General features: G+C 35.0%; 1 protein-coding gene across 11 annotated transcripts in view; it reads right to left on the bottom strand.

Moving 5' to 3' along the window:
* CFAP61 (cilia and flagella associated protein 61) overlaps positions 1-12,696 on the bottom strand; it is a 274,276-nt gene that overhangs the window by 158,602 nt on the left and 102,978 nt on the right. For all 11 annotated transcript variants that reach the window (XM_036229710.1, XM_036229714.1, XM_036229717.1 and 8 more), the window contains one exon: positions 10,656-10,795. In XM_036229710.1, coding sequence (XP_036085603.1) covers positions 10,656-10,795 — 140 coding nt within the window. The remainder of the gene's footprint in view (positions 1-10,655; positions 10,796-12,696) is intronic.

Here is a 12,696-nt window from a genome sequence, read left to right as displayed (position 1 = left end):
GTTCATCTATTTTGTTCTTTAGATTCCACATATAAGTGAAATCATATGGTATTTGTCTTTCTCTGACTTATTTCACTTAGAAAAATGCTCTCTACATCCATCCATGTTATCGCAAATGATAAGATTTCATTTTTTATGACCGAGTAATATTCCATTGTATATATGTATCACTTCTTCCTTATAATCATCTATTGATGGGCACTTAGGTTGCTTCCACATCTTGGCTATTGTAAATAGCACTGCAATGAACGTAAAGATGCATATATTGTTTCAAATTAGTGTTTTGGATATCTTCAGATAAATAGCCAGAAATGAAATTGCTGGGTAATAAAGTAGTTGTATTTTTAATTTATTGAGGAACCTCCACACTTTTTTCCACAGGGGCTATAACAATTTGCAATCCCACCAACAGTGCATGAGGGTTCTCTTTTCTCCATATCTTGGACAACACTTGTTTTTTTATTTATTGTTGATAGCCATTCTGACAAGTATAAGGTGATATCTCATTGTGTTTTTAATTTGCGTTTCCCTGATGATTAGTGATGTTAAACATCTTTTCATATATATATTGTATGTCCTCTTTCAAAAATTCCTGTTCAGATCTTCTGCTCATTTTTTAATCGTATTTTGTTGTTGTTGTTCTGGTGTTGAGTTGTATGAGTTCTTTATAAATTTCGGATATTAATCCCTTATCAGATGCATCACTGACAAATATCTTCTCCCATTCAGTAGGTTGTCTTTTCTTTTTATTAATGGTTTCCTTTGCTGTGCAAAATTTTTTTAGTATGATGTAGTCTTATTTGTTTATTTTTTTGTTTGTTTTCCTTGTCCAAGGAGATATATCAGAAAAAGTACTACTAAGAACAATGTCAGAGAGTGTACTGCCTATGTTTTCTTCTAGGAGTTTTATGGTTTGGGGTCTTACATTTATATCTTTAATCTATTTTGAGTTTATTCTTGTATATGGTATAAGAAGATGATCTAGTCTCTCTCTCTCTCTCTCTCTCTCTCTCTCTCTCTCTCTCTCTCTCTCTCTTTCTCTCTCTGCACAGTCCAGTTCTCTCAACATCATTTATTGAATAGATCGTCTTTACCCCATTGCATATTCTTGTTTCCTTAGTCATAGGTTAAATGACATACTAGGCATGGGTTTACTTCTGGGCTCTCTATTCTGTTCCATTGATCTGTGCCAGTTTTGATTAGTATAGCCCTGTAGTATAGTTTGATATCTGGAAGCATGATACCTCCAACTGCGTTCTTCTTTCTCAAAATTGCTGTGGCTATTCTGTGGTTCTATGTAAATCTTAAGATTTGCTCCAGTTCTGTGAAAAATGCCACTGGTATTTTGATATGGATTGCACTGAATATACAGATTGCTTTGGGTAGTAGGGACACTATAACAGTGTTAATTCTTCCTATCCATGAGCATGTTACATTTATCCATTTATTTGTATCTTCTTCAGTGTTTTTCTTCAATGTCATAATTTTCCGAGTACAGGTCTTTTACCTCCTTGGTTAAATTATTCCTAGGTATTTTTTTTTTGATGCAATTGTAAATGGGATTGTTTTCTTAATTTCTCTTCCTAATAGTTCATTATTGGTATGAAAAATGCAACTTATTTCTGAATATTAATTTTGTATCCTGTTACTTTACTGAATTCATTTATCATACTAATAGTTTTGGTAGAATCTTCAGGGTTCTCTATATAGAAAGAACTGCAAATAATGACAGTTTTACTTCTTCCTTTCCAATTTGAATGGCTTTTATTTATTTTTTCTTGTCTGATTGCTGTGGCTGAGACTTCCAAAATTACATTGAATAAAAGTGGTAAAAGTGGACATTCTCATTTTGTTCTTGATTTAAAAAAAATGCTTTTAGCTTTTCACCATTGAGTATGAAGGTAGCTGTGGGTTTGTCATACATGGCCTGTATTAAGGTATGTTCCCTCTATTTCCATTTTGCTGAGAGTTTTTACCATAAATGGAAGCTGGGTTTTGTCAAATACTTTTTCTGCATCTACTGATATGCTCATATAATTTTTATCTTTCAATTTGCTTATGTGGTATATCACATTAATTGATTTGGAGATATTGAACCAAATTTGCATTCCAGTTAAATCCAACTTGATCATAGTATATAATTCCTTTAATGTATTGCCGAATTGCTGGATTTTAATGTAATCTTTTGTTGAGGATTTTTGCATCTATGTTCATCAGGGATATTGGCCTATAATTTTCTTTTTTTTTTGTAATTTCTCTGGTTCTGGAATCAGGGTAATGGTGGCCTCATAGAATAAGATTGGGAAACTTTCCTCTCCTGAATTTTTTGGATTAGTTTAAGAATAGGTGTTAATTCTTCTCTGAATGTTTGGTAAAATTCAACTGTAAAGCCATCTGGTCCAGGACTTTTGTTTGTTGGGAGTTTTTAAATTACTGATTTGATTTCATCAGTAGTAGTTGGTCAGTTCAGATTTTCTTTCTTCTCAACTTAGTCTTGTAAGATGGTATGTTTCTAGGAATTTATTCATTTCTTCCGGACTGTCCAATTTGTTGGCATGTAATTCCTAATAGTATTTTCCTATAATCATTTGTACTTCTGTGGAGTCAGTTGTCACTTCTTCCCTTTCGTTTCCAATTTTATTTATTTGGGTCTTTTTTTTTTGTTTTTATTTTTTATGAGTCTAGTTAAAAGTTTATCAATTTTGTTTATCTTTTCAAAGAATCAGCTCTTGGTCTCATTGATCTTTTGAATTGTTTTTCTAGACTCTATGTTTGTTTGTTTCCACTCTGACCTTTATTATTTCCTTCCTTCTACTTACTTTGGACTTTGTTTGCTGTTCTTTTCTTGTTCCTTTAAGTGTAAGGTTAGATTGTTTGAGATTTTTCTTATTTCTTGAGGTAGGCCTGTATCGCTATAAATTTTCCTCTTGTGACTGCTTTCACTGTATCTAGATTATGGATAATTGCATTTTCATTTTCATTAGTCTCAGGGCATGTCTTTATTTCTTCCTCAATCTCATTGTTAACCCATTTATTGTTTAGTATCATGTTATTTAGCCTCCATGTGTCTGTGTGTTTTTCAGTTTTTTCTTGCAATTTATTTCTAGTTTCATACAATTGTGGTCAGAGAAGGTGCTTGATATGATTTCAATCTTCTTAAATTTGAGACTTGTTTTGTGGCCTAACAAGTAGTCTACCTTGGAAAATGTTTCATATGTGCATGAAAAAAAAAAAGTATATTTTGCTGCTTTGGGGTAAAATGCTCTAAAAATATCAATTAAATACATCTGGCCTAGTGTATCACTAAAGGATTTTGTTTCATTGTTGATTTTCTATCTGGAAGATCTGTCCAATAGTATCGATGGAGTGTTAAGGTCCCCTACTATGAATGCATTACTGGTGATCTCTCTCCCTTTATTCTCATCAATATTTGCTTTCTATATTTAGGTGCTCCTATGTTGGGTTCACAAATGTTTATTAGGGTTATATCCTCTTATTGGATTGATCCCTTTATCATTATGTATTGTCCTTTCTGACTTACTATAGCCTTTGTTTAAAGTCTATTTTGTCTAACATAAGTATTACTACTACAGTTTTTTTTTGTTTCCATTTGCATGAAATACCTTTTTTCATCCCTTTACTTTCAGTCTGTGTCTTTCGGTCTGAAGTAGGTCTCTTGTAGGCAGCATATGCATGGGTCTTGTTTATTAATTCATTCAGCTACGTTATGTCTTTTAATTGGGGCATTTAATCCATTTACATATAAAGTGATTATTAATAGGTACATTGTTATTGCCATTTTATTATTCATATTTATGTTCACCACTCTCCCCCATTCTTCTTAAAAAATCTCTTTAACATTTCTAAAGTATTAGCTTGGTGTTGATAAATTCCTTTCGCTTTTTTCGTGTCTGGGAAGCTCTTTATCTCGCCTTCAATTTTAATTATAGCTTTGCTGGGTAAAGTAATCTTGGTTGTAGGTTCTTGCTCTTTATCACTTTGAATATAGTGTGCCAATCCCTTCTGGCCTGCAAAATTTCTGTTGAAAAATCAGCTGACAGTCTTATGAGAGTGCCTTTGTCAGTAACTAATTGCTTTTCTCTTGCTGCTTTTAAGATTCTCTCTTTGTCTTTCACCTTTAGCATTTTAATTATGATGTGTTTTGGTGTGGGCCTGTTTGGGTTCATCTCGTTTGGGATTCTCTGAACTTCCTGGATTTGTATGTCTATTTCCTTTGCCAGGTTAGGGAATTTTTCAGTCATTATTTCTTCAAATAGGTTCTCAGTCCCTAGCTCTCCTCTTCTCCTTCTGGTACCCTTTTGATGCAAATATTGGTACACTTGATAGTTTCCCAGAGGCGCCTTACACTATCCTTATTTTTTTGTAGTCTTTTTTCTTTTTGCTGTTCAGATTCAGTGTTTTCTGCTACCCTGTCTTCCAAATCACTAATTTGATCCTTTGCTTCATCTACTCTGCTGTTGATTCTTTCTAGTGTATTTTTCAAGTTATTGTAGTCTTCATTTCTGACTGGTTCTTTTTACGGTTTCTATGTCTTTTTTTGCTTACTTCATTGAAGTTCTCAATGAGATCATCTATTGTTCCCCTAAGTTCATTGAGCATCCTTACAACCAGTGTTTTGAACTCTGTATCTGGTAGGTTGCTTGCCACTATTTAATTTAGTCCTTGTTCTGGAATTTTCTCCTGTTCTTTTATTTAGGACATATTTCTTTGTTTCCTTATTTTTGCTGTCTCTTTGTTTGTTTCTATGTATTAGGTCGATCTGCTATGTCTCCCCCTTTTGGCTGGGCGGCCTTAGGTAGCAGGGGTCCTGTGAGGCCCAGTGGCATAGTCTACCTGATCACCTATACTGGGAGTGTCCCTGATGTGGATTGTGTGTGACTTCCTGTTGTAGTTGAGCCTTGACTGCTGTTGACCCATTAGTGGGTGGGATTGTGTGAGTCTTTAACTTTCAGAAAAGTATCCATGTGTATGTAATTGCTCCAATTTCATATATAAGTAATTTTTAAAATGAGGCTGACACTATAAATGTTTACAAAGAAAAGTTGAGGCTCTGCTGCAAACAGGACTAATTTCCAGATGAGTGCTAAAAATCTTATTATATTTTTAATAAAAGCAATACATGTTCATAGTAAAAAGAGAGAGTGTGAGAGAAATGAATATGAATGTTAATTAAGTAATTAAGCCACTGAAAAGGAGGCCACTACTATAGCCAGACCCATGATCCATCAGATCCCATGTCATCTAGTTGCTCTCCATCTCCAGTGTGCATTTATTTATAGATAATTCCAAGTCATAAGGAAGCATCACCAATACACTCTACTTAAGAATGCAGAGGGTGTAAAATACATTTTAATAAAAGTTCTACTTGAGTTATAATAAAATTTAAACACCAGTGTACAAAAAATTAACTATTTTCTATTATAAAAGTCATGCATGCCCATGATTTTTCAAAAACCAAACGAATGCATAATCCTATTTAAAAATGGGCAAAACAATCTCAACATACACCTCACCAAAATAGGTACCCAGATGGCAAATAGCATATGAAAAGGTGCTCCATACCATATGTCATTATGGGATTACAAATTAAAACAACAAGATACCACTACATACCTATTAGAATGGAAAAAATTGAAAACACTGACAATGTTAAATGCTAGCAAGGATATGAAATAACACGAATTCTCTCATTCAATGCTGATGAAAATGTGAAATGGTACAGCCATTTTGGAAGACAGTTTGCCACTTTTTGACAAAACTAAACACTCTTTATCATATGATCCAAAATTGTGCTCTTTGATATTTTACCCAAATAAGTGAAAACTTACATCCACACGAAAACCTGCACACTAATGTTTATAGCAGCTTTATTCATAATTGTCCATAAAAAGACATGGATAAACTTTAAAATCTATATTACTAAGTGAAAGAGGCTAATCTGTAAAGCCAACATACTGTAAGATTCCACCTTTATAACATTCTGGAAGAGGCAAAACCATGGAGGCAATTAAAAAGATCAGTGGGGAAAGAGAAAGAGATAAACAGACAGAGCAGAGAGAATTTTTAGAAACTACTCTGTAAAATACTATAATGGTAGATACATTTGTCAAAAACCTAGAGAATGTACAACAAAAAGAGTGGACTCTCATGTAAACGATGGACTTTAGTTGATAAATAATGAGTCATTAGATTCATCCATGGTAACAAATGGTAAAACTCTGACATAGGATATTAACTGTGGGAGAGTCTGTGTGTTGAGGTGGAGAAGGGGTACAGAACCCTCTGTACTTTCTGGTCAATTTTATTGTGAACTTAAAATTACTCTAAAAAAAAAATTGTCAGTGAAAACAAATCAAACAGAACCAGTAGATATAAAGTAAAAAGTAAGTCTCCAACTACACATACCCTAACCTCCTGGTCTTGCTTCCCAGAGGGACATAAAGTTAATAAAGGCCTATGTACTTTTCTAGAACATCTATTCATATGTAAAATAAAAACTAGGTATTATGGTCCCTCAATATCCTTTTCTCCCTCCTTCTTTTTAATAAATGAATCAACTGAGTTTTTGCTAGGCACAGGCCTGAACTACCATCCCCCAACCTCCCTTACAATTAGGTAGGACCATGCAATCAATTTCTTGACCACAGACTATGAACAGAGTAATGTAAATTCCTTAAGAGAAAAATGCTGCCCTCCACTTCTCTTTCCATCCTTCCCTGTGAGCTGAAATGTGGTTATGGTACTCTGAGACAGCTCACAGCATGAGGAGGAAAAGAGGCCCTCTGACAGTTGTCTAAATCTTTTGCATGCCATAGACCCTTTTGACAGTCTGGTAACGCTAAGGGCCCCTTCTCAGACTAATGTTTTTAAATGTGTAAAATAAAAGACAACAAATTATATTGAAATATAGTTATCAAAATGTTAGAAAATGTGTGTTTTAGTAATATCTGTACCTTTTCATTAATACATTGAATAACAAGTTCTGGTTGAGAACACATTTGTTGAAATTTTAAAGTAGGATGAACATACATGTTTTGAGATATCTGTAACAACTGTAGTGTGATATGAAAATATCCATGATTTCTACTGGTTACAATGTCATGGTTTTGCTAACACTTCTGAGGCTTTTTGCCTCCACTCACAATGGAAGGACACACTAGATTTCAACTAGAGTTTAGTAAAATAAAAATGTAGTTTTTCTTCCCATCCAAATTCACAGAACTTCCTGACTCTCTATGCAGGTGTTAAACATTCTTGCTCTATGAAATGGAGAAGTAATAACAGGAAGGTCTCTGGACAACTTCATATAAAAACGTTGCTATTCTCCTTAGACTGCCTGCTCATGTCTGGACTGTCGTGTGATGAAGGCAGAACTTCTATCTGACTCAAGTCACTGTGTTTTAGGGTCTCTCTGTTACAACAGTGTTACACTGAAAATAGTCTAGAGAAGCAGTATGTGAGGTGGTTATGAGTTGGCTCTGGAAGCTAAGTGCCCTAGTTCCAATTCCAGCTCTGCCATTTTCTGCTGTATGCACTTTAGACTAGTTACTTAAGCTCTCTGAGTCTCAGTCTCCTTACCTTTAAAATGGGAATAATAATAATGGTACCTAGCTAATAAGGTCACCATAGATACTGCTGCATGAAAATTAATTAAGAATGTACCTGAAATACTTTAAAATCTTCCATAAATGTAACCTATTATTACTATTATTATTGTTACTATTATTATTTGACTCCATTCTTTTCTCACCACCCTAGACATCATTCCATGCGAAATATATAGATGCTTTTACTTTTTCAAATTCTGCATAATAATATAGAGTGAACATGCCAAAACTCATTTAACCAGTCCCCAACTAAAAAGTGATTATTTAGGATGTTTCTGAAAGTTTCACATAAAAGCAATTATAGGGAAAACTTTCTAAATCTACTTGACCGATACCTTCATCATAAGATTTTGAAGCAACTTTGAGGTCTAATTTACATGTAATAAAATGCATTCATTTTAAATGCAGTTTTTGAGCTCCATAATATTTTGTTAAGAAAAAGACCACATATATAAGACAACTTTAAAAACTTATAGAAAATGCAAGGTATTGATATTATTCGTATAAGAGAGATACTGATCACTTTCTATTAATTGAGATCATCCTGTCCTGGAATAGAACTTTGAGGAGGAACTCAATTACTCATTTTTCCAGCAATGCCCCAAGATTTGTATCTCGTAGTGTATCCCATCCTACTCAACCCTTAAACTTTGGGACCAGACCTAGGCAACGGCAACCAGCAGCATTGGGCCTGGTGATGGCTTCAAGGTCAGCATAGGACCCAATCTAAACCAATAAGATGCAAATAGATTTTATTTTGGGGCTTCTGAAAAAAGGCATACTCAGCACTCTTTTCCTGTTGGACTTGGAGTGATACAAGGTCTAAAACTACCTCACTCATCCTGCAACCACAGAGGAAAGACAAGTCTCAGAAGGGGTCAACATGGAAGAAACAAATCAAACAGAACTGGCTTTCTGATTAACCTAAGTAAGGAACCAGCGCTGCCCTTGGATTCTTACTTTACTCTGTACATGAATAAATTCTCCAGTTACTTAAGCCAATTTGATGGGGTTCTACCACTTTTCTATATCAAGCTTGTTGTAGAAAAATCCAAAATTTAGGCAATGTAAGCGAGTAAATTAAAAATCATGCATCATGCTCATACTAGGACCCAGAGGTGACCATCTCTAGTATTACAGGCTAGGTTCCCTGACAGCAGCCTCACACAGAGATCTACATGCTGAAGATTTATTAGGGTGAGCTCTGGGACCCTCTATACCTGTGAGGAGTGACAGAAGAAGAAGGGAGCAAGCAGAGCAAGAAATTAAACTGCAAGCAAGGGAGTCACAACAAACACCCAGCTCTTTAATCACCTAGGAATCTATTTTCTTGTATATGAAGAACATGTCTATCTTTATTTTGTCCCACTGTTTACAGAATAATCCTCTTCCCACTGTTACACAAATTTTGTCATATATATACGTCTATACATACCTTTACACACATACACACACTAAATTCTTACTATATTAGGGTCTGTGGTAGGACTCTTTTTTGTATTACATTGTTCTACCCATAGAATCTCTCACTATGGCATTGTTTTGATTATTGTGGAGTTATATTATGTTTTAATATCTGACTGTACAAGCAACTTCTCAACATGACTCTGTCCCTAAATGTATTGGTTAAAATCACTTGATTGAGAGGGGGAAAAAATGGCATGGATAATAGAGGCTCTATTCATCCCTCTGGCGACCAAATCAAAGTTGTGTCAGAAACAAGGAGCAAACAGCAAGGAAAATTACCTGGGATCTAGATGAACGAGTCATACAACTAGGGATAGAACTAAGAAATCAACCTGCAATGGCAGAAGATAGGACGGGGTGAGGATGTGAGGCTGCTCAGTCCTGAGTGGCTGAGTGGGACAGAGGCTATGCTATGGGCAGCAGCAAACAGCACCTCTTAAAGGGGCTGTGTCTGCAAGTGGACTTGCACAGTGACATCTGTTTGCTCTGAGCACCAGCACCGGTTTGGCTGCACAAAGGGCACCAGAAATTTAGAGGGAGACAACATTATGAAAACCCATGATCTACAACTAAAAATACTTCATGCAGCAAAGCTATCATTTAGAGTTGAAGGACAGATAAAGAGCTTCCTGGACAAAAATAAGCTAAAGGAATTTGTCATCACCAAGCCAGTATTACAAGAAATGTTGGAGGGACTTCTTTAAGGAGAAAAAACATATATCAAAAACAGGAATAAAGAATGATAATAACTACATTCCTATCAATGAGTACCTCAAATAGAAAAAAAAATTAAGTGCTCCAATCAACAGACAGAGTGGCTGAATGCATAAGAAAACAAGACCACTACATATGCTGCCTACGAGAGACTCACTTCAGATTAAAAGACACATAGATACTAAAAGGAAGGGGATGGTAAAAGATATTGGCTTAATGGACCTGGAGGGTATTGCACTGGATGAAAGGGTTGGATAGAGAAAAACAAATATTACATGATTTTACATACATGTGGAATCTAAAGAAGAAACTAAACAACAACAACAAAAGCAGTAATAAATTCATAGATACAGAGAATACTTTGAGGCCTACTAGATGGGAGGGAGTTTGGGGGACAGAAAAAAAGGCAAAGAGGTACAAATGGATAGTTGCAGAATAGACATGGAGATGTAAGAATGTAGCATGGGGAAGATAGTTAATAACACTGTAATATATATAAAACGGGGAAGAGGGGTACTGAATTTAGTGGAGTGATCACTTTTCAAGTTATGTGGATCTCTAATCACTATGATGTACAACTGAAACTGGTATATTATTTTATATCAACTATAATTTTAAAAAACTCATTGAATTATACAATGTAATACAAGCAACTAATGATCTAGTATATTTCAATAAAGATGGTGGGAAAAACTTCCGAGGTGAAGGAGAAATCACTTGATTAATCCAATTTTAAAAATAAATCATTAAATTAAAATGGTAAGGAGCTTCTTGTTCCATTCCTTAAAAAAAAAAAAAAAAAAAAACTTCATAGATTGTCTTTTGACCAAAAATGTGTCCACTTACTTGAGCAATCCAGCCCGATGGAAGACGTAGAGATCCTGCTCCAGGGTGCAGTTGTTGAAGGGGACTATCTTCACAAAGTTCTGGATGAGGACAAACTCAGGGGTGAGATGTGGCAGAGAAATGATGCAGAAGTTCTTGTCCTAACATGAGGGGAGCAGGACACGGGAAAGAAAATCCGAAATCATTTATCACTGAACAAATTCCTACTGTAATACACTAAAGAAAATAGGAATAAAATGTGTAAAGGAGAGGGGATTCAAATTAAACTTTCCTATAATTTAGAAAGTAAACATATAAAATTCAGGGGGATAAGCAACCACAAGAGTATGGAGTCTGACTGAAACCTGAATAAATAAATACTGTGAACAATAGAACCCATTCTTCACCGCTCTTTTGTAGAAGTAGATTTTTAAACTAAGGACATTTGTGCTTGCAAATCCACTTGCAATAAGGAGTAAATGAGGCAGCATGGTGTCACAGCAAAGGCCCCAGGCTTACTAAGTAATATTGTACCAGTTGTAGTCCCCTCCCCTGTGAGATGAGAAAGTGGTGCTCCAGGACTTTTCTGTTCTAAAATCTTGTGATTACACATGAACAGATGTCTATGTATTTTATCATGATATGATCCTGTTTGGGTGAACAGCTCTAAGGACATGTTTACTCTGAGCAGTGGGTTTGGTTAGCAGACATGGAAGGATCCACATGTCCTGATGGCTACCACTTACCTTCTAGATCAGCACTGTCCAATATGGTATCCAGTAGCTACGTTGGCCACTGAGCATTTGGGACATGGCTAGTGTGACTAGGGAAATGACTTTATAATTTTATTTCATCCCAATTAATTTAAATTTAAATTTAAAAACTGATATTGAATTCAGTTATTTGAAAAGTTTTATGTTTGTCTAGAACAACCTGGAAATATGAATCTACTTATTAACAGTAAATTTTATAAAATCTAAATGCAGATCAAGTATTTCTGATGAAAAGTTAGTGCTTGTATTGAAAATAGGCTGTGAGTATAAAATATACATTGGATTTCAAACACTGAGAAAAAGAATATAAAATATCTCACTAATAATTTTTCATACTGATTACATGTTGAAATGATTAAATTTGGACTTATTGAGGTAAATAAAATATATTATTGAATTTTATTTCACCTTTGTCTTTTCACTTTTTTTTAATGTACCTGCTGGAACATTTAGAATCACTACTTATGTGGTTTGAACTTGCTGTCTGTGTTCCACATATCCCACTTGACCTTCTGCCAGGTACCTGCAGAAGCGGCCTGCTCTTCCCAGAGCTAATTTGCTCCTTTGGGATCTCGTCTCCTCCTGAACCCTGTGAAGGTATTACTTGTGCTTATCCAAAACCCTAGAGACATTTGTGCAACCCAAAGGAGTAAACCATTGTTTGACCTTATCTTCCTTCTTTCTAGCAAAATAACACAGCTCCTTTTGGGGACTTTAGAGTCAAGTTATCAAATACTCAAGGTAAAAATAAGAGTTGGGTGCCAAGTCTCCCTGGGCTTCCTCTGGGAGGAAGAGACTATAATGAGTTGCTTTGACTTGGATCTGAAGGATTAAGGATGAAGTAATGAAGGTATTTTGTTCCTGTCTCCCCATATCCTGAAATAAAATAGAATTAAAAAGTAAGCATGTCTGTTACCTTTTTAAAGCCAGCATTGCTTTTGTAATGCTGAAGATCTGCCTTAACATGGACTTCAAAATAGGAATGAACTAACAGTGAAGTTAGTTTAGGATGTCTCTGAGGGAAACCAACTTTGTAAATCCTACTTTGGGATAATCTACATTGCTTTATGAGCTTCAAAATGCCATAATATCGATCTAAAAATATGATGGAGAACATTATTGCAAGGCTTCATTATATTAACAAAATGAAGAAATGCAATTATGACCACATAGGTTTCAGGCAACATAATTAAACCATATTTGTTTTTGCCTCAGTGTAAAGAATATCAAAAAAAAAAAAAAATAAAGCAATAGATCTTTTGCTTATAATTAGCCAACTGAAGTACAGT

This window comes from Rousettus aegyptiacus, unplaced genomic scaffold (genome assembly GCF_014176215.1).
Source record: "Rousettus aegyptiacus isolate mRouAeg1 unplaced genomic scaffold, mRouAeg1.p scaffold_m13_p_12, whole genome shotgun sequence".
Lineage (NCBI taxonomy): Eukaryota > Metazoa > Chordata > Mammalia > Chiroptera > Pteropodidae > Rousettus > Rousettus aegyptiacus.
This window is presented reverse-complemented; position numbering and strand designations above follow the sequence as displayed.